General features: G+C 33.6%; 1 protein-coding gene across 11 annotated transcripts in view; it reads right to left on the bottom strand.

Annotated features, from left to right (window-relative positions):
• Positions 1 to 24,355, bottom strand: part of MYO9A (myosin IXA) — a 282,129-nt gene that overhangs the window by 114,794 nt on the left and 142,980 nt on the right. For all 11 annotated transcript variants that reach the window (XM_078448833.2, XM_078448830.2, XM_078448837.2 and 8 more), the window contains 4 exons: positions 17,058 to 17,133; positions 8,524 to 8,667; positions 7,122 to 7,161; positions 846 to 968 (listed from right to left, as the gene is read on the bottom strand). In XM_078448833.2, the coding sequence (XP_078304959.2) occupies positions 846 to 968; positions 7,122 to 7,161; positions 8,524 to 8,667; positions 17,058 to 17,133 (383 nt within the window). The remainder of the gene's footprint in view (positions 1 to 845; positions 969 to 7,121; positions 7,162 to 8,523; positions 8,668 to 17,057; positions 17,134 to 24,355) is intronic.

Raw genomic sequence — 24,355 nt, 5'->3', positions numbered from 1 at the left:
TATAAAAATGTACCCATTATAAGTGTACAGATCAATGATTTTCAGTAAGTTTACATGATTGTGCAAACATCACATTAGATGAGATATAGAAATCTTCCATTACCCTAGAAAGTTCCCTCCTGCCCATATGCAATTAATAACTCTTCCTGCTGACAGTCCCAGAAAACCACCGATCTGATTCCTGCTGCTATAAACAAACCATCTTTGAAAAAAATAGCCCATTTTAGACTTATTTTCCTTTGATTATAAAACCAATGTGAAGGTACTGTAAAAAACTTAAGACACAGATATACGTTCAAAGAATAAAAGTCAGCTTGACAATTATATATAACTGTTATTTAATTTATTGTGATATTTATTCCCAAATGCCCAGTCACAACAAAAAGAAATGGATCTATGTACACAAAGTTAAAATAAAACCAGAAAAAAACTACAATCTCATTTAGTTAAATATCGATAGCAGAAGCATGAAGTTTAAAAATACATATAGGAAAAAAAACATACACCTTATGTTAACAGTGACTATATCTGGGCCATAGGGTAAAAGGAAGATTTTGTTTATAATAGCAATTTCCTGCTGCCTGTCTCCTCACATTGAAGGCAATGAATTACTCTTTGGGATATCCACTATCCACAGATACAACAATGAAAAAGAAAGGCAGCTGACTTTTTCCACCACTGTAACTTTTCTCCAAAATGACCACCATAAAATGGCTTTTAAGTCATATGAATCATATTCCATTCAGGTACCTTGCAGATCATTTTGACCTTTCAATGCTGATCTGAATGAAACAGATTCCTGATTTAAAAAAATTTTTTTATAAAAAGATAACAAAAGAAATAACCTGAAACTGGGCACTGATGCTGGGAGGCTTTTTCTTCTTGTGCAAATGAAGAAGAGACTTGGTAATGCGATCCTGTAGTGTCAGTCTTGTCAGGTGCTTTAAAGAATTTACCTCTAGCAAGTGCTGAAAACAAGCAAGAAAAATCAAATTCTTCACATAAATTAATTAAAGAACAGGGAAACCAAAATTTTAAGCCAGTTTTCATTATCACCCATGTATAATGACTGTGGTGAATATTAGAAATTGATATTCAATATCCATCTCACCCTCCTGCTTTCTCGCAGAAGCTTTCCAGCTAAAAAGAAAACTGCATTTCTCAAACTCTCTTGCATCTGGGTTCCAGATAGGATTTAAGTTTATCATTTAAATTCTAACGCATGAAATTGGGAAGGTATAACTGAGGCAGACTTTGGCTACTAGCTTCTGTTTCTTCTGACAACCATGTATACCCAAGTACTTTAGCTTTCTGTGATCCTAATGTCCAGGCACCACCTTTGTGAGTTGAGAGGCAGAGCACAGGGAATTTGTGTTGTTACTGCAACTCTAGTAAATTCACCTTAACCCTGGTGCCAATAGTTGTGGCAGCTTCCTCCTGATTCCTGGATTACACCACAGGTAGTATGCACCTGGAAGCAGCAGCTGGAATGGCAGCTTCCTGCTTTCTTAGCTGATTACAGCTGGGGTCAGTTCTGCACTGCTATTTTAATACTCTGAAACTCTAAAACTTCTAATGATTTTGTAAGTGCCTATTTGAATTAAGTCTTTTTCTACTTAAAAATATCTACACTTATTATTGCTAACTGTAATTGAATCCTGACTCACAGAGACAATAAATTTAATCCCAGGGCTACAGAGGGTGTGCCAGAAACATACACAGAAACAAAATAAAACATAAACCCTATTAACCATGATCCTGGCAAATTAATTATTAATCTTAATAGTAAGATAGGAGTTACACATAAAGCAAATACAAATAATACAAAATGGGGTGTTAATAAAGTATTTGAGAGCTTTTGCAGCCAATTACAATTAAAAGTAATTTTTTCTAATATTTATTATTTATTTTTGAGAGAGAGAGGCAGAGTGCGAGCAAGGGAGGGGCAGAGAGAGCGGGAGACACAGAATCTGAAGCAGGCTCCAAATCAGCACAGAGCCCAACGCAGGGCCCAAAGCCATGAACCATGAGATCATGACCTGAGCTGAAGTCGGATGCTCAACTGACTGAGCCACCCAGGCGCCTCAACTTTTTAAACCATACCATATTTATGGAAGTGAGCTTGCCCATGGAAAGAATATATAATGATACATATGTACAACTATATAATGTTATTCAAAAAGCTCTAAAAATTTTATTGTATGAGAAGCACAGAACTGAGTTAAAAACAACAGATTTAAAAGTCTTAAAAATATTAATTTTGACAATATAAACACTTAAAAATATAAACCTTCAAGTGGCAACAAGTACAATACATATTTTAACAGATACAACTAAATAAAATTTTTCTAGCAATGACAGACTTATTATCTGTACATAAGAAATGTAAAAATTCCTTTAAAAATTCATCCTGAAATTAAAATGAACAGAAGACATGAAACAGGCAATTCTCAAATAAAGTATAAATGACATATAACATGATGACAATCAATCAACCTGATGTATAATAAAAAAAAGCACATTTCTTTTAAAGAGGTTTTCTGCATATCAGATTGGCAAACATAATAAACACTGACAAAACCCAATATTCATGAGGTTGTGAAGAAAGACATATTTATGCACTGTTCTTAAGAATGCAAATCAGTATAGCCTTCCTGATAAACAATTTCACATCTAGATATTTATTTAAGGAGACTATCAAATAAGATCTGAAAGTTATTTTTGACAATGCTTCAGAAAACAGTGAAAAACAACAGAGATATGCAATTATAAGGAATTATTTTCATAAAGTATGCTTTAGTCACACTACTAAATTCTATACAGTTCATAAATATACTGTAACCTGTATTTACTGACACAGAAAAATATTTGCAACCCTGTCTACTCCTATCACTTTTATTCAACATAGTACTGGAAGTCCTAGCCCCAGCAATCAGACAAGAAAAAAAATAAGAAGCATCCATATTGGTAAAGCAGAAGTTAAACTGACACTATTTGCAGATGATATAATACTACATATAGAAAACCCTAAAGACTCCAAACAGAAAACTATTAGAAATAATAAATGAATTCAGTAGTTATAGAATACAAAATTAATATGCAGAAATCAGTTCTTTCTATACACTAATAATGAGTAGCAGAGAGAGAAAATAAATAAACAATTCCATTTGCAATTGCACCAAATAGAATAAAATAACTAGGAATAAACTTAACCAAGAAGGTGAAAGACCTATACTCTGAAACCTAAAAAACACTGATGAAAGCAACTAAAGGTGGCACAAATGGAAAGATATTCCATGCTCATGGATTGGAAGAACTAATATTGTTAAAATGCCCATTCTATCCAAAGCAATCTACAGATTCAATGCAATCCCTATCAAAATACCAACTGCATTTTTCAAAGAACTAGAACAAATAACCTTAACATTTGTATGGAGCCACAAAAGATCCTGAGTAGCCAAAGAAATCTTGAAAAATGAAGAACAAAAATGGAGATATCACAATCTCAGATTTCAAGATATACTACCAAGCTGTACTACCAAAACAATATGGCACAAAAATAGACACATAAGTCCATGGAACAGAATAGAAAGCCCAGAAATAAACCCACGACTACATGGTCAATCTGTGACAAAGGAAACAAGAATATACAATGGGGAAAAGACCATCTCTTCAATAAATGGTATTGGGAAAACTGGACAGCTACATGCAGAAGAATGAAACTGGACCACGTTCTCACACCATACTCAAAAATAAACTCAAATTGGATTAAAGACCTAAATGTAAGACCTGAATCCATAAAAATCCTTGAAGACAGCACAAGCAGTAATTTCTCTGATATCAGCCATAATAACATTTTTCTAGATAGGTTTCTTCAAGAAAGGGAAACAAAAGCAAAAATAAACTACTGGGAGATCAAAATAAAAAGCTTTTGCACAGCAAAGGAAGCCACAAACAGAATGAAAAGGCAACAAACTGAATGGGAGAAGATATCTGCAAATGATATATCCAATAAGGGGTTAGTAAAAAGAATTTCTACAACTCAATGCCAAAAAATAAGTGATCCAATTAAAACATGGGCAGAAAACCAAAGAGACATTTTTCCAAAGAAGACATACAGACGGTCAACAGACACATTAAAAGATGGCTCAACATCACTCATTATCAGGGAAACACAAATCAAAACCACAATGAGGTTTTGATTTACACCTATAAGAATGGCTAGCATTAGAAAGACAAGAAATAACAAGTGAATATTTAGCAAAGTGGTGGAGAAAAAGGAACCTTTACACACTGTTGGTGGGAATCTAAATTGGTACAGCCACTAAGAAAAATAGTATGGAGGTTCCTCAAAAAATTAAAAACAGATATACCATATGATCCAATAATTCCACCACTGGGTATTTTTACAAAGAAAATGAAAACACTAATTTGAAAAGATGTTTGCATCCCTGTGTTTACTGCAACATTATTTACAACAGCCAAGATAATGCAAGCAATCCAAGTGTCTATCAACAGATGAATGAATACAGATGTGGGGTGTGTGTATACAAACACACACATATACACACAATGGGACTACTACTTAGCCATAGAAAAGAATGAGATCTTGACATTTGTGACAACACAGATAGACCTAGAGGGTATTATGTCAAGTGAAGTAAGATAGAGAAACACAAATACCACATGATTTCATGTATAGATGGAATCCAGAAAACAAAACAGATGAATGAAAAACAGACTCAAATACAGAAAGAAAAAAAAAAAAAAAAAGAAAGTGATAGTTGCTGGAGGGGAGAGGTAAAATAGATAAAGGGGATTAAGAAATATAAACTTCCAGTTATAAAATAAAAGTCACACAGATGAAAAGTACAGCATAAAGAATATAGTAATTCTGTAATAACATTGTTGGTGACAGGTTGTGAGCACTGAGTAATGTGTAGAATCAATTAATCAATATGTTGTACACCTGAAACTAATATAACACTGTATATACGCCAATAAAAATAAATAAATAAAAATAGAGAAATAGATGGGATTCCCGTCACTGATAGTTGAATAGAATTATTTCAGGTGTAGCCAACATGAATATTTTTAAACCATATGAAGTTTAAAGAGAGGTTATCCATTTGAGGAGAGTAAAAAGAATGGTACAAATAGCTAGACTCAGTGCTGGCATTCAAAATACTAAAGTACATACATATACACATACACACACACACAATGTATATATATACATTTATATATAACATATATACACTTACATATTTATACACACACTGTACATATATATGTATGTACATATATAAATCTTGTATATATGTGTATGTGTACACAGACACTGGAATATTACTCAGCCATCAAAAAGAATGAGATCTTGCCATTTGCAATGACATGGATGGAGCTAGAGTAGAGTGTATTATGCCAAGTGAAGTCATTCAGTCAGAGAAAGACAAATACCATATGATTGCACTCATACATGTAATTTAAGAAACAAAACAGATGAACATTGGGGAAGGAAGGGAAAAAAAGAGAGGGAGGCAAACCATAAGATTAACTATAGAAAACAAACAGGGTTGCTGGAGTGGAGGGAAGCAGGGGATGGGCTAAATGGGTGATGGGTATTAAGGAGGGCACTTGTTATGATGAGCACTGGGTGTTCTATGTAAGTGATGGATCACTAAATTCTTTTCCTAAAACAACTATTACACTATATGTGAATTAACTAGAATTTAAATAAAAACTTGAAACAAAAACAAAATACTAAATGGCTAAAGAGACAATGAAGGAAAAAGAAAACACAAATGAACGGATAAAGATGTTTGATAATGAAAGTGGTAGCCTTTTTCTCTACATAAAATCTTTTCATGATAAGAACAAAGTACAAACCACTTAACATAAATTTTCTTTGTGCTTTAAAACTATTTACCACTACCAGAAACCACAGAAGCATTGCATTACCTTTTCTCTAGAAGCCACAGAGGCTTAAGTAGAAGGAAATAATAACTTCATTTTTTTGTTTTTTGTTTTTTGAACTAGAAAATCTGAGGATAAATAGCTCTTTCTCAGTTCTTTTAAAATTTTGAAATTCACCAAAAAGGTTACAAGTGACAGAACTTCTTTAGGCGGGTACAAGAGGAAGAAAGAGTAAGATTTTTCTTTCTTTAGTAAATTAAGTAAATACTTTTGGAATGCCATCTCAGCATAAACTTTGTAGATCAGGGTGGGCAAATTACAGCCATGGGCCAAATCCTGTTCACTGATTTTATATGGTTAAAAGAACATTAAAATAATACTTAAGGGCATGTGTAAAATTATATGAAATTCAAATTTCAGTGTCTAAAAATAAAGTTTTATTGAAATATAGTAACACTTATTCAGTTCCATATTGTCTATAGCTGCATTTGTGCTACCATAGCATAGCTAAGTAGTTACAACATAGACCTGCAGCCTATCTGGGCCTTTATAGAAAAACTTGGCTAACTAATGCTAATGATGATAAGCTAGACAAACACTAATTAAAACTATTTTTTTTAATTTTTTTTTTTAACGTTTATTTATTTTTGAGACAGAGAGAGACAGAGCATGAACGGGGGAGGGTCAGAGAGAGAGGGAGACACAGAATCCGAAACAGGCTCCAGGCTCCGAGCTGTCAGCACAGAGCCCGATGCGGGGCTTAAACTCACGGACCGCAAGATCATGACCTGAGCTGAAGTCGGACACTCAACCAACTGAGCCACCCAGGTGCCCCTAATTGGAAACTATTTAAAATCAGGTAAAATTCAAAATTTGACCTTAGCCTGGCTTAAGGATAAATGAAAAGATCTAATGTAAAGATGCAATTACTCAACAAAAAACATTTGTAATTCAAAAGCCTTTCAAACATGATATGAGATATATGAGATATATCACAAATATTTACCTGAACCATTAAGCCTGGCCATTTCCTAACATCCAGTGTTATTTCTAAAACAGATTTAACTGAATATACAAAATTAATCCCTACTTTGGGTACAAATAAGGTACTGCTTATCTGGGATTATTAAAGATTGTTTGCATGAATAAAAAAAAATATTACAGAATAGGGCACAAACAGAAAAATTCTTTTTCATAATACTCACCTTTGGAAGTCCAGGCTTGGGTTTGAAGTTTTTGCTTCTCCTATAAAACAGATCATATATCAGAAATAATGACAGTACAGATGAATCCTTTCCAGGTCTCTGGTAAAACAATAGATTATATACCCATTTCCAAGATACTGGTCCTCTATATGAAAACACTGTCTAGTTCAACTAAGCAGGCACCTTTAGGAATGAAATATAAGCAGGGAAAAGGAACAAGAGATACCTGCTCTACAATATAGGTATAAACAGATTCAAGCCTGATAATCGTAACATAATGTTGTACATTCAAAACTAAAATTGTTTCCTTTTGGACGTTAATAGAATTCTGCTTTCCTATACCTACAGAAACTTTGTTTCTGTCATTTTAAGACTTTAAAGAGATGTCTAATTTCATAGATTTTTAAAATGTACGTATCAAAAAATTCTTATCTTTCCCTTTTGAATTAAAAATTCTCTTCTGCTCTTTTTCTTCTTTATAACCCAATATTATATTCACATCAAGACTTTTTTTTAACGGCTAAAGAAATAAAAGGAATAATGCCCAGAGCTCATGAGCATAAGCTGAGGAGTCAGAAAGACCAAAGCTTGAATCTAAAACTCTAGCACTTACTAGTGTAGGAGTTTTAACTTCTCTAAGTCTTGGTTTCACTAATGTGATAATGTAAGATAATGTAGAATGTAATAATGTAAAATGAAGATCATAATACCACCAACCTCTTGGTTGTTGTGAGGATTAAATGAGTTAATTTATAATTCTGAAGCATCGCGGAACTTAAATAAATTGAGCCTATTAGCAGTGTTAAGTGATGACTTAGGGATTAAGGAATCCAATTCAGTCACACCAGCTAGTGGTCAAAAAATATGTTTTGAAATAATGCCTGAAATACATGGATACAGGTAGCTAAGAACTTTTTACTGGTCCACCTTGCATAGTTAAACCTATACCCTCAAAGCAGTCCTATAATTAGGTAATGAAGAATGGCAGGCTGGATAAAGGTTATATATCACTATATATAGTCTCAGTCCCCATTTCATAGGGGATTTTACTGCCCAATTTGTTAGGACTGTCAAAATTAAAGGACAAGTGCAATTCAAGACTGAGAATCATAAAAAGTGTGAACAGTTTTACTCTATTTGTATGTAGGGTCTGTCAAAGACTAATGAAGAATTATCTCCGTAAGTACATCCAACCATGATTCTCCTGGGGAGATGAAAACAAACAAACCGCCAAGCTTCTTAATGCAGGAGATTCACAGCTCTCAATACTATTTTTGATTCACTTGTTTCACTCAAAATTCTCCTCATGAAAATAATGATTCACCATCACCCCTCTTCTTTTTTTAGCCAGAAATTTTAAACCAGTCATAAAAACCAATCCACATTTCTGATCAATACTAACGTGAGAATTCCATGCGCTCTTTCCAAGAGTTTGCTGCTAGCTGAATTAGCAAATATCCCATCTTTATCAAGCAAGGAGGTGCTACTTGACAGTCTGCTCTGGCGAATCCCAGTTCTGCCATTCCAGGCAATATCAAATGTATCACTGTAAAAAGTTAAATACGGTATAATTTGCTTTAGTTAACTGAGACATCTACAATACTCCCCACATTGCTTAAATAAGTAAATTTTAAAACTTTCAACACTGAAGTTAAAATTTACAAAAAGAGCTAACCCAGCAAAAAATGGTTTTAGCACAGAGATTACCAATCAATCTAATCTTTTCCTCATTCAGAACAAAGAATTTCTATGGATTCTGGCACATTCACATACAAATGTGCATGTAGATGAGCACATCATACAGCTAATATCTTTAAATCTAATCCATTAACTATTTACAATCAGTAAATAATAAAAGGTTATTATAGTAACATAATGGTTTTTGTCTTTGTTAGATTTTAGAACTTCCAAATATTATTGAAGGAACTTACAATCCTAATAGGCTGTCCCATTCTATGGAATATTTAATTTCTTCCTGGGAGGTCTTATTCACACATTCACTCACTACACACACATCCACCAAAGTTACTAAGTATCTTCTATAGGCTGAGCAATATTCTAGCCACTGGAGATAGAGGAGTGAACAAAACAGATAAAATTATCAGTGATTACAATATGAGGAGTTAATAGAGGGCTTTCCAGGTAAAGCAGCAAATTGACCACATTTTTTGATTCCTCCAGAAACCCATAAAAACATTAATAAAATAACTTTTAAAGGAATAAACACTTAGGAATAAAGAAAATATACTAAGAGACAAGAGTAATACAGTTTTGAAATATGGAAAACAGAGGAATACAGAAAGCAATCTTAAACTGGCTACGAGGAAGAATGAGAAGCATCTGTATTTACAGAACTCTCAAAGGCTCCAGAGTTTCTGGAGTTCCATCAAGTACCTGTGGAAGTGGTGGGGAAGGTGGGTTAAAAACAACAGCACTAGTTGAAAGTCAGTTTAAGAAGCAGTTAGATGAATGGATAAAGAAGATGTGGTTTATACATACAATGGAATACTACTTGGCAATGAGAAAGAATGAAATCTGGCCATTTGTAGCAATGTGGATGGAACTGGAGGGTATTATGCTAAGTGAAATAAGTCAGGAAGAGAAAGACAGATACCATATGTTTTCACTCATATGTGGATCCTGAGAAACTTAACAGAAGACCATGGGGGAAGGGAAGGAGAAAAAAATTACAGAGAGGGAGGGAGGCAAACCATAAGAGACTCTTAAATACTGAGAACAAACTGAGGGTTGATGAGGGTGGGGGAGAGGGGAAATTGGGTGATGGGCATTGAGGAGGGCACCTGCTGGGATGAGCACGGGGTGTTATATGGAAACCAATTTGACAATAAATTATATATATATGTATACATATACGTGTGTGTGTGTGTGTGTGTGCGTGTGTATGTGTGTATGTAAAGAAGCATTTAGAACTCCATGAAGCCTGATAGCCATCCCTTACCTAAGCAAGAGGATGAAAGAGGAGTCCATGAACCATGGACTAGGCAGCACCAGGCACAACAGAGGATGAGTATACTATATAGAAGTCAAAGGTAATACTGAAAATAGATTCTCAACCCTCTTACCCCACTGGCTCCAGAATGCTAGCAGCTAAGACTATATCCTTCAGGGAGAAAATCAGAATAAACTTTTGTGTGCAATGTGGCCATCCCAGGAAGAAAGACCCAAAGATACCAATATGTTCTATACATTGCCAACACACCCAATTAATCAGATTGCAATTAGTCTTTCAGTGTTTCAGTAATGAATATTAACAGTCAACCAAGGTTCATCAGACATCTGAGTAAAGCCATGAGCATAAAACAGAGACCAAAACAAACTATCATGACATAAACAACTTAAAGGAAAAAAAGATCAGGCAGGCGGAAAAAAAAAAAGTTTTAAGCCCTCAGTAATATTCTTAGAGAAGAGAGAAAATATTGCATCTATAAAATAAGATGCTGTGAAAAATTAAAAAATTGAGAAAACAAAGTAACAAAAATGTCCTAAAAATTAAAGATGTAACACCAATAAAAATGCAGAATATACTTATTCATTCAAAAGTATTTATTGAGCACCAAATAGTGTCAATTTTTTCTAGCATCTTCATATTACTTAAATTCAAATGGAAGAAAACAAACACATAAAAAAACACATTGTATGTCAGATAATAGGTGCCAAGGAAAAATTTTAAACATAGAAGAAGAATGCCAGGACACTAGGCTTTTTAATAGGGAAGTCAAGGAGATGCATGATGGAGAAGATTTCATTTAAACAGAGATCTAAGGGAGATAAAAAGCAATTCAAGCAATTATCTGAAAGAAGAGCACTCTACTCAGAGAGAAGAGCAAACACACAGTTTGGGAGGCAGGAATTTTGTTGATGAGTCTGAGATATATTAAATAAATCAGCAAGGCTGGAGTGGAGTAAACAGGGGAAAAATGGTAGATCAAGTCAGAGTTAGGAAGGAGGAAACCATGTCACATATACCCTCTAGGAAATGTAAGAATTTTGGGGTTTTAATGAGAATGAGAAAGAAAGACAAAGAAGGATTTTCAGCAAAACATGAATCAGCTTTTTTATATTAAAATGTATTTTAGGGGTGCCTAGGTGGCTCGGTCGGTTAAGCATCCGACTTCGGCTCAGGTCATGATCTCACGGTCCGTGGGTTCGAGCCCCGCGCCGGGCTCTGTGCTGACAGCTCAGAGCCTGGAGCCTGTTTCAGATTCTGTGTCTCCCTCTCTCTGTGACCCTCCCCCGTTCATGCTCTGTCTCTCTCTGTCTCAAAAATAAATAAACGTTAAAAAAAAAAAATTTTTTTTAATGTATTTTATATTACATATATTTACATATTATATTAAAATGATCTGGTTTCTATATTGAATACTGCTTGAGGGGCCAAGGACAAAAGCAGGGACATTACTTTAGGAAGCTATTATAATAATCTATGCCAGGGCAATAGCAGTGGAAGTAGTAAGAAATGATGAGATTCAGGATATCATTTTAAGATACAGCCAATATAACTTGCTGATGGATTGAATGGGGAGTGTCTGAGACAGAGGGAATTAAGGATGACTTCAAGATTTTAAACCAGTAAGAGAAGACTTAGAGATAAGGAAGTGGAAGAAATCACTTATAAAGCAAAACAACATGAAAAATCATTAACAAAATAGATCAATCAAGTAGACTCAAAACTTAACAAAAGAGTTTCTAGACAGATCATACAAAATTCTGGTACTTAAGTATAGAGGAGAGATGTCACTTGTATTACAAAGGCTCAAGAATCAGGTGCACCTGGATGGCTCAGTTGGTTAAGCGTCCAACTCTTGATTTTGGCTCAGGTCATGATCTCACAGTTCGTGGGTTTGAGCCCCACTTCAGGCTCTGTGCTGGTGGGGCAAAGCCTGCTTGGGATTCTCTCTCTCTCTTCCTTTCTCTCTTCCCCTCCTCCACTCGTGTACTTTGTCTCGCTCTCAAAATAAATAAACAAACTTGGGGCGCCTAGGTGGCTCAGTCAGTTGGGCATCTGGCTTCGGCTCAGGTCATGATCTTGCAGTCTATGAGTTCGAGCCCCACATGGGGCTCTGTGCTGACAGCCCGGAACCTGGAGCCCGCTTCAAATTCTGTGTCTCCCTCACTCTCTGCCCTGCCCCTGCTCACAATCTTCCTCTCTCTCTCTCAAAAATAAATTAACATCAAAAGACTTTTAAAAATTAAATAAATTAAATAAATAAGTAAGCTTTAAAAAAAAAGAATCAGAGAAAGGGCATCTATAAAAAAAAAACCCTACAGTCAACATCATGCTTCATGATTAAAAAAAAAAAAACACTGGAAGATTTCTCACTAATATCAGGAATAAGACAAGGATGTGAGCTCTTGCCACACTGATTCAACACTGTACTGAAGTTTCTAGCCAGGGCAGTAAGTAAGAGAAAGAAATAAAAGACATCCAAGTTGAAAAGGAAGAAGTAAAATTATATTTATTCACATATGACATGATCTTACATATAGAGAATTCTAAGGAATCCACTAAAAAACTATGAGAACTTATGAGTTAAGCAAGGTTAAAATATTCAATTAAATTTTTATATAACAGCAATGAACAATTGACAATGAAAGCAAAAAATTTTTCATTTATAAAAGCATGAAAAATAATACTTAGGAGTAAATTTGAGAAAAGAAGTGTAAGGCTTGTACACTAAAAACTAAAAAATATTGTTGAAAGAATTAAAGATCTAAAGAAGTGAAAAGATATTCCATGACAATATTCCTCAAATTAATCTATAGATTCAATATAACCTCTAGCGAAATCCTAGCTGATTTTTTTTTTTTTTTTTTGCAGAAATGACAAGATAATCCTAAAATTCATACGGAAATGCAAAGAATCTAGAATAGCCAAAACAATGTTGAAAAAAACAAAGCTGGAAGAATTACAGTTCCTGATTTGTAAACTGATTATAAAGCTATAGTAATTAAGACAACATGGAACTGGCATAAGGAAATACATACATATCAATAGAATAAAATTGAGAATCCAGAAATAAACAATTCTATTTATGGTCAAATGAGTTTTGACAAAGGTATCAAGACAATTCAACAGGGAAATAACAGTATTTTCAACCAATGGTACTGAGGTGACTGAATATCCACATGGGAAAGAAGGAAACTGGATCTTTATCTCTTAGCATATACAAAACAACTCAAAATCAATTACAGATGTAAATTTAAAAGCTAAAACTATAAAATTCTTAAAAGAAAACAGAGTAAACCTTTGTGACTTAGGCTTAATGATTTCTTAAATACAACAAAAGTATAGCAAAAAATAAAAATAGATAAATTAGACTTCTTCAAAATTAAAACCTTCACACTTCCAAAAACACATTTGAAATCATGTATCTGATAAGGGACCTAGATCTAGAATATATAAATAACTCTTACAACCTGATAATAAGACAACCCAACTAAAAAACAGATTACTCAAGAAATAAAAAGAAATGAACTACTGATACATTTAATAACCTAATGAATTAAGCACCACGTTTAACGTTAAAGAGCTAATCTCAAAGTTATGAAGGGGATTAGGACATGTCACCCCAAATTACACTACATAAGGGAAATAAGAATCAACAGACACAGGAAGAGTCAGTTCTCTCCCGTCCCCTGAACTTCCTAAAAGTAGGGCATAAATTTCCCTTTGTGAAAAGTGTCCCCCTCTCCCCTATAAGGAAGAGAAGAGCAGCTTTTATCACCCGAAATAAGAGACTAGGAACTGAAAGGAGTTTGCTTAAATAAACCTTACTAAAATAACCCTCATCTTCCATTAGTTCCCCCATCTATTCCCTAGTCACTACCCCACATTTTATAATCCCTTTTAAAGCCGAAAACATCTTTCCTTTAAAAAAAGAGTATATGAGCCCCCAAGTATGACACCACTTCTTTAAGTTTCACTTCTTTTCTGTGAATACTCATGCATGTAAAACATTAATAAAAATTATATACTTTTTCTCCTGTTAATCTGTCTTTCATAATTTAATTCACAGGCCCTAGAGGCCCACAGGTTGCTAGAGGACAGGACAGGGAAGGAGAGGGGTAAATACAAATAGGCAGCATTAGTGAATTCTTTTGTGATTATGAAAAAGGTATGTATCTTGACTGTGGCATTGATTACATAATTGTATATATGGGATACAATTGCAAAAGTCTATATATGGACATGCGTAGATTGCTAAAAATGGTGAAAGTAAAAAGATAAGTTACAAATTGGGGGAATACATTTGAAACATAAGTGAAATGGCACCAGTACATAAAATTTATAACGAATACTTTTTAAAAAAGATATGGACAAAGAAATGATATTTCAAAATACATGAATAGCCATGAAATATATAAAAATTGTTCAACAACATTAATAAGCAGGGAAAAGCAAATCCTAAAATAGCATTTTATAACCACCAGATTATCAAAAGTTAAGAAGACAGTCAGCTGAGTTGTGCTGGCAAGGAACGAAGCAAAGGGAACTTTTAGCTGCCACTTTTAGTGTACATTAGTACAACTCCTTTGGGGGAAAAACTGGGGATTATCTTACAAAACTATCATGCACATATCCCACTGAATTAACAGTTCCATTAATAAGTAAATATCCTAGCAATGTAATAATAGGTGAACCAGAAGACTGGTATGAGCATGTTTAAAATAACACCATTAGTCAGGGTGCCTACATGGCTCAGTTGGTTAAGCATCTGATTCTTGATTTCGGCTTAGGTCATGATTTCACGGTTCATGAGACCAAGCCCACATTGGGCTTCGTGCTGACAGCACGGAGCCTGCTTGGCTTCTCTCTCTCTCCCCTTTCTCTTCCCATCATCCCCCCAACACACATGTGTACACACCTGCTCTCTCTCTCAAAATAAACATTAAAAAATTAAAAATTATATGGGGTGCCTGAGTGGCTCAGTCAGTTAAGCATCTGACTTAGGCTCAGGTCATGATCTCACGGTTTGTGAATTTGAGCCCCGCGTCAGGCTCTGTGCTGACAGCTCAGAGCCTGGAGCCTGCTTTGGATTCTGTGTCTCCCCCTCTCTCTGCCCCTGCCCTGCTCGCACTCTGTCTCAGTCTCTCAAAAAGTGAATAAACATTTAAAAAAATTTTTTTTTAATTAAAAAATTTTTAATAATAAAGTAGCACCATTTCTTTAATTTTTTTTTTTAACATTTATTATTGACACAGAGAGCAATACAGCATGAGCATGGGAAGGGCAAAGAGAGAAGGAAACACAGAATCCAAAGCAGGCTCCAGGTTCTGAGTGGTCAGCACAGAGCCAGATGCGGGGCTCAAACCCACAAACCATGAGATCATGACCTGAGCCAAGGTCGGACGCCCAACCAATTGAGCCACCCGGGCACCCCTAAAGTAGCACCATTTCTAATAGTAAAAGAATCACTCATATATCCACTGAGAGACAAATCAATTATGGTATATTAGTGTCACAATAATTTTTTTAATGTGATAAAATATTTCCTTTTACTGATAAAAAATACATAACACAAAACTTACCATTTTAACTATTACTTTTTTATTGAGAAATAATTGACACATCACATTATATTACAACATACTGACTGAGTACTTATATATACTGCCAAATGATCACCACAATAACTATGGTTAATATCTGTCACCATACGCAGTTACAAATTTTTTTCTGTGATGAGAACTTTTGAGATCTACTCTCTTAGTAACTTCTAAATACACAATACAGTATTATTAACTATGGCAACTATACATACTATCTGTTACTTCCCAGAACTTATTTATTTTGTAATTGGGAGTTTGTACCTTTTGACCACCTTCACCCATTTCACCCACCCCCTACTCAGGCCATGGGCAACCACCAATCTGTTCTCTCTCCATTTTAATATTTTCAGTGTACATTGTATATGAGTATATTGGCATGAGTACATTCACATTGCTCTACAACCATCACCACTATCCATCTTCAGAATTTTTAGCCAAACTGAAACGTTGCATCCATTAAACAGTAACTCCCTATCCCCCCCCCAATAGCATACAATATTATACAGCAACTAAAAAGAATAAACTGTATGCAACAAGATGGATGAATCTTAGATGAATATTGCTGAAGGGAAAAAATCATACAAGACAGCATACTATATACTAATATTTCTGTATAACTTAAAAACAAGCAAAGACAATTTATGGCTTAGAAAAAACATACATTTATGATAAAACTTTTTTGAGAGAGAGTGCAAACGTGTATGAGAGGGGGAGGAGTAGTGGGGAGAGAATTTTAAGCAGGCTCCATGCCCAGCATGGAGCCGAATGCAGGGCTCCATCTCACAACTGTGAGACCATGACCTGCGCTGAAATCAAGAGTCAGACACTCAACCAACTGAGCCACCAAGATGCCCCTGTAAAACTTTTTTTAAGAGTACAGTAATGGTAAACATAAAATTCTACATAGCAGTTATCTGAGGGGTGGGAGGAAGGGAATGATCAGATAATATAAAAGTAGCTGTAGCAATATTAATAATCTTCTAGTTCTGAACTTGGGTGGTAGGTTCATTTTGTTTGTGTGCTTCCTAATTATATGAGTGTTTGCATATTCTCTTATAGCAAAGTCTACATTAATGTATAAAGACGGAATAGGAGCTTCCCATTAAACATGTATATCATACTTACTATACACCATTTCAAATCCTCTCAGTCTTAACCTCTTATAGCTACTGCTGTTGCAAAGAGTACTATGACTAGTTACACATATTTAGTCCAGTTTCAAACCTTATTATACCATTTATAAAAGCTTCAAGAAAGAAAAACAAACTACACCTTGCTTCATATTTTTAAAGCCACATAAGTATTAATAAGAATTCTAACTATTTCTTCTATACCTCTTTGAAAACACAAACCAAACATACTTACTGTTGATTTTTTTCATTTAGAGTATTCATGCCCTGGAGATCAGAAAGAGGTGTTCTGGGATTTTTCCGGGTTATACCTAACATATAAAAAGCAGATATTTTCAAATCAATGCTAAAAGAAACTACACATAAAACAATTTTTCTAAGGGCAAATGAAATTAATGTACTTCGATAGTAAATATTTGCTAAACATGTCAGAAATATCAAAATAAGAATGTGAACCAAGGCACATGACTGTTACTTACAAATCTGACTTAATCAACAATGAACCCAATTAGGGAATTAAATAATAAATCTTTTTAATTGTTCTCTCATTTAAACATTATCAGAAAATCAAGGGTAACTGGGCTGAAGGTCTAGAAATGTATATGCTCATTTATTTTAATATTCAAAAAATTGCTAATTATTCCTTTGCATCATTTTTCAGCAATAATTATATTGCTGACATGGACCATAGATTTTAGAGATCAATTAATCTTATGTATAGACATTGAGAAACAAAAACAATAAATTACTTCCTTTACCGATATTTTTTAAGTTATAATTTACTTTAAATCATATGATAAACACTGAAGCTCTATACACATAAGGCCACGAATTTTCAACACACATTTAATATAGGTAAAATACAATGGAAAGGAAATAAAAGTATCTATTCAAGATAACAATCTTAAACGTAGAAAATCCTAAGTAACTCACAAAAAATTATTAGGACTAATAAAAGAGTTCAGAACAATTATAAAATATAAGATCAATACTTAAAAGTCAATTTTATTTCTATACAATGGTAATAAACAATCAGAAAATAAAATTAAGAATACAATTCCATTAATAAGACCAAAATAATATTAAACAATAAATTTTAAAAAGTATAAAGTGTCTACACTGAAAACTACAAAACATTAAAAGAAAACCTAAATAAATGGAATGCCTTTCAAACTTATTGGTTGGAAAATTTAATACTGTTAAGAAGGCAATGTTTACCTGCAGACTGATGCAATCTCTATTAAAATTCCAGAGGCATTTTTTTTTGCAGAAATGAATAAACTGACCCTAAAATTAATACGGAAATGCAAAAGACCCAGACCACCTGAACAATGCTGAAAAAGAAGAACATGATTGGAGGACTCACACTTCCTGAATTCAAAACTTACTACAAAGACAGAGTAACTGAGACATTATGGTACTGACATAAACAAAGACAAATAAATCAATGGAAAGGAACTGAGAATACAAATCAGACCTTTACATTTAAGATCTATTGAATTTTGACAACGGTGTCAAGATATTCAATGGGAAAAGAATAATCTTTTCAATAATGGTGCTGGGAAAACTAGATATCCTTATGCAAAAGAATGAAGTTGGGACCAAAAATCAAAATATAAGTCCTGAAATTATAAAACTCTTGAAAGAAAATACAGAAGTAAATTTTTCTGACACTGAAGTAGACAATAAAATTACTTAGATATGTCACCAAAAGCATAAGCAACAAAAGAAAAAAAATGGATAAAAAGACATCATCAAAATGTAAAACTATTATGCTTCAAAAGACACCATATCAAGAAAGTAGGAAGACAACCCACAGAATGGTAGAAAATGTCTGTAAATCAAATATCTGATAAGGAACTTGAATCCAGAAAATAAAAAGAACTCTTACAACTGAACAATAAAAAGACAACCCAATTTAAAAATGAACAAAGTATATGAATAAATATTTTTCCAAAGAAGACATGCAAATGGCTAATAAGTACACAAAATGATGCTCAACATCATTAGTAATCAGAGAAATGAAAATCAAAACTACAATGAGATACCACGTCACAACCACCAGGATGGCTATAATCAAAAAGACAGATAATAAGTGCTCCCAAGGACACGAAAAAATTGGAACCTTTATACACTGTTGAAATGTGAAATGATACAGACACCTTGGAAAACACTCAAGCAGTTCATCAAAAAAATAAACATAAGATTACCATATGACCCAGCAATTCTACTCCTAAGTAAATCCCCAGGAGAATTTCCAATAAACTATTACTGGAAATATATCCTGAGATCAACAAATTCTTAGAACTTTGAATGACTTTATTTTCTTATATATTTGAATTCATTGTTTTTGTTTTATTTAATCAGTTGTTTAGTTATAGGCACCAATTATCCCTATGACAAATTCTCCCTTTCTATCCTCCATATTTATTATTTTCTTTTGTGTATTGAAACATAATAATCCCAGAACTTTCTTCAATATCAGTAATTCAATTTTCAGCTATTTCCCCTATTTTTTGAACTCATACAGATTTAGCTTTATGCCTCTGTGTGCTTTAGTAGTTCAATACCTATTTTCAGTATCATTCTGGTATTTTATACTCTCAAATTTGTACTGCTGCTTTACTGGATTCATGTTATTAAATGCTTCTAAACTATAAAGTACTCACAGGAAATCTCTTTCTCTTTCTTGGAGTATCTTCCCTGTAAACACAATAGGGCATATCTTTGAGGGTCGTTCTTTTATGCATATTAACTCACTTTCTTATTTCCCTCTGTATGATGATTTTTCAACATCAATTATTAAATAGTTTAACATTAAAAGGGATAATACACTGAACACTGGCAACTGATCACTCAGAAAATGAAGGCCTGTGCACCTCTCTCCTGATCCCATCACAACAGCTTCAGGTCCCACCATTGCCTACTTGTCAGGATTAGCACAAAAAAAAAAAAAAAAAAACACAAAACACTATAATAGCTATCATAATATTCAATAACTTCACATTGAAGATTGTCTTATGAGTTAACAGACAGCAAATCTCAAGGAACAATAGGGAACCGTAAAAAGGAACTAAATGGATATTCTGGAACTAAAAACTAAAATTAAAAATTCATTTTATGGGTTTAAGAGAAGACTTTAAACAGCACAATGAACTTGAAATTGATAAATAAAAATTACCCAACCTGAAGAATGAAAGAAGATAAAAGAAAAATGAACAGAGTATGAGGAATCTGAGAGAATATCAAATATGCTAAAAACATGTAACTGACATCCAGAAAGAAAATAAATTGCAGCAGAAAAAAAAAATTTTAAATATTAGCCAAAAATTTCCTAAATTTGATAAAAAACAATTGAAGCACAGGTCCAAAAGCTACAGCAAATCCCCAACAGGATAAATATAAAAATAAATCATATCTAGGAAATCACAATTACTGAAAACCAGAAAACAAAGAGAAAATGTCAAGCAGCCAGAGGAAAAAAGGTCCATTAGGCATGAAAGAATGACAACAGGATGACATCTGAATTGATCATCACAAATAATACATAACAAGGAGAAAATGAAGTATATACTTTTAATGTTTATTTTTTGAAAGAGAGAGAGAGACAGTATGTGTGTGTGTGAACAGGGGAGGGGCAAAGAGAGACACAGACAGAATCCAAAGCAGGCTCCAGGCTCTGAGCTGTTAGCAGAGTCCAACATGGGGCTCAAACCCACGAACTGTGAGATCATGACCTGAGCCAAAGTCAGACACTTAACCGACTAGGCCACCTAGGCACCCTCAGAATGAAGTATCTTTAAAGTGCTGAAAGATTGATAGTTCCTAATGACATTAAACATGTCTACTTTATGACACAGTAACAACCCGTAAGTTTTACCTGAGGAATGAACATATGCAGTACACAAAATGACTTGAATGTTTATAGCAGGGCTTCTCACAACAGCTCAAAACAGTATTATAACCCTAATATCCATCAAGAAACGAATGATATACAATTGTTTATACCTATATAACTCTGCAACAAATTACTTAAATATGAAACAACATAGATGAATGTTTACCATTATATTGCATAAGAGAATCAGAACGCAAAAGAATACAAACTGAATTATTCCATTTCTGTAAATTTTTAGGAAAGGCAAAACTATAGTAACAAATCTTAACATGAGTTGCCTAAAGGTGGTGGGAAAATATACAAGAAAGCAAGAACAAATTTCCTGATACAACTTTATTCTAGTATTTCATTTTGAATCTTTTCGTGTTCATGTTTTAGGTTTTTCTTGTATAAACATCTTATAATTACTTTTTTTTTCTTTTTAAATGTTTATTTTTGAGAGAGAGACAGAGAGAGAAAGAGACAGGATCTGAAGCAGGCTCTATGCTGACAGCAGATATAATGCTTGAACTCATGAACTGTGAGATCACAACCTGAGCCAAAGTCGAACCCAGACGCCCCGAGTTTTCTTTTTCTTAACTGCATAATCTGTTTTTTAACTATTTAGTTTGGCCCAACATAATATTACTGTTATTTCTATTTTTATTAACTTATTTTATGCCTTCTACGCCCTAATTATTATATGTTTTTATCCAGACTTCTACTGAATTATTTTCTTTATATTCTGATTTCTTTTGTTTTGGAAGTTATACTCTCTTCTTTGATTATCCTTGAATTTTTAACATATCCATGAATTCTAAACTAAATTCTCTCTTCCCTTTTTCTAAAAAGTACAGAAACTTTTTTTAATATACTTATTTTTGAGAAAATGCAAGTGGGGGAGGGGCAGAAAGAAGGGGACAGAGACTTCAAAGTAGGCTGTGCACTGACAGGCTGCTAGCAGGAAGCCACATGTGGGGTCCAGCTCACAAACATTGAGGTCATAACCTGAGCTGAAGTCTGACACTCAACCAAACTGAGCCACCAGGTTCCCCTAAAAAGAGTATAAGAATTTCTGAAAGGTCCGATTCTAGCTATCCCCTTCCCATCTCAGATGTTGTTACCCTGTACTTATTTTCACCTTGTTTTCTTCCCATGAATCAAGAAATTAAGCTTTACTACTAAGTTTTGTAAAGTAAATATTTATTTAGATTTATACACTTATTTAATATTTCTTTATCAGATCTCAAAACTTGCCAGTGAGGTCAGGTTTTGTCTTTCTCAACTAAACCATTTTGTAAGTTCTATCAGTGTAGAGCTTCAGATTACTATCTAACTTTATTACAATTGTTCATCTTTGCATGGTCTATCTTTGTCCACCCTTCTATGTTCATCATTTTAAGAATCTTTAATTGAACTTCTTGAAAAATTCATTTTGGGAATTTAAGTGATGAGGTTAATCTGTTTTTAGTAATTATAAGTAGCAGTACTTGTTTCTTGTATTTTATTTCATATTTTTCATTTATCTCACTCAAACTCATTTTTTTCTCTTTTTTGGTTTCATTTGTTAAAGGTTTCTTAAGCTACTGTAAAAGATAAACTTGTTTCTATTTTTTTACTATTGTAGTTGCCTATAAAGCACACATTCATGTTTATTTACCCATACTGATTTACCAACTTTGATAAATATCTATATTCTACCAATTCAAGAAAAAGATAGCTTCCTGACTTCCCTGCAAGCTTCAACAAAGTAACACTCTAGCACTTCCTGCATGTTTCTATTCATTTTCAAACAGGAATTCTGATCATACACTTTTTTATTTTTTATATTCTTAATTCCATGCAAAATAGTCTTTTCTATACATTTGTGACTTTTGTCAGGCTTCATGATATGTGATTTTTATTGTGGTAAAATTTACATATAGAATCCATGCATTTTTAAGTATATGGTTGTGTAAGATTAGATAAAACCACCACCAAAAGAAGACAGAGAATATCTGCATCATTGCCCAAAAGTTCCCTCATACCCTTTCTTAGACAACCCCTACAACCCCTTTCCTGGATCAAGGAAACCACTTATCTGCTATGCATATAGACTGGTTTGCATATTCTAGAATTTGACATAAATGGAATGTAACACAGTATGTTCTCTTTTGTGTAAGGTTTAACTCAGCATACTATTTTAATAATTGATCTATAAAAATATTTCCATGAACACATATTTTCATTTCTCTCAGGTAAATACCAGGGATCGGTATTAATGGAACATATGGGAAGTACATGCGCACCTTTATTCAAAACTGTTTCCCAAAACAATTATACTATTTTACACTGCAGTAAATAAGTACCCCCAGTTGCTCCACATCTTCAGCATCAGTTAGTACTGTCAACTTCTTAAAGTTTAGCCATGTCACAGGGTGTTAATATGACCTCATTGTGATTATAACTTGCATTTCCCTAATGATGAATGAAACTGATAATTTTAATTAGCCTAAGGATCATTCATAGATCTTCTTTTTTTAAAGCACATGTTCAAATCTTTAGGCTATTTTTAACTGAACTGTTGATCCTATTAACTACAGGGGTTTTGAAAATATTGTTTTCAAATCCATTATCAGTTATTAGTATCATAAATTATTACACAAATATTGTTTCCCAGGGTGTGGTATGCTTTTAGCTTTCTTAAGATCTATTTCAAAGTAGAAATTTTCAATTTGGTGAACTCCATCTTTTTTTTTTTTTTTTTTTTTAACAGTTTATGCTCTTATGTCCGATCTAAGAAACTTTTGCCTGGCAAAAGATTTTGCCTGACTGCAAAGACTTTCCTCAGGTTTTCTTCTACAAATTTAATAGTTCTCCTCTTTATGAAAAGCTGTATGACCCACTTTGAGTTCAATCTTATGTATAATATAAGGTAAAAGTCTTCTTGTTACATACAGATACCCAGTTGTTCCAATGTGATTTATTCAAAAGACTATAGTCAACCCCACTGGATTATCTCAACATCTTTGCAGAAAATCAATTGACTTCTATGTGTACATCTTTTCCTGGATTTTTATTTGGTTCTAGTGATATCTTGATCTTAAGAATAAGAGAACAATGTCATCATTATTTTAGTCTTGAAATCGTATTGTATAAGTTCTCCAGCTTAACTGCTCTTTTTCAAAATTGTTTTGTCATCCTAGGTATTCTATATTTCTGTATAAATCTTAGTTATAAGCTCATGAATTTCTACAAAAAATCTGCTGTGATATTCATCAGAATTGCATTCAAACTATTGATCCAACTGGGGAAGAACTGACATCTCAACAATAGAAACACATGTATCTCAAAAAAAAAAAAAAAAAAGAAAGAAAGAAAGAAAAAGAAAATGAAGAAGAAAAAGAAAAACATGTATCTCCATTTATTTATTTTTCAATTCCCCTTGGTTGTATACAGGTCTAACATGTATTTCATTAAAGTTATCCCTATATATTTCATGATTTGGTGTATTATTACCCATTGCATATTAAAGCACTTCAAAACCTAGCACTTTAACAGTTATCATAATCACAGACTTTCTAGACAGACAGGTTTCAAAAGCTGCTTAGCTTGGAGGTTCCGATAGGGTTTCTCATAAGGTTGTATTCAACCTGTTGGCCAAGGCTATGGTCATC

Source organism: Panthera onca, chromosome B3, assembly GCF_046562875.1.
Source record: "Panthera onca isolate mPanOnc1 chromosome B3, mPanOnc1 haplotype 2, whole genome shotgun sequence".
Lineage (NCBI taxonomy): Eukaryota > Metazoa > Chordata > Mammalia > Carnivora > Felidae > Panthera > Panthera onca.
This window is presented reverse-complemented; position numbering and strand designations above follow the sequence as displayed.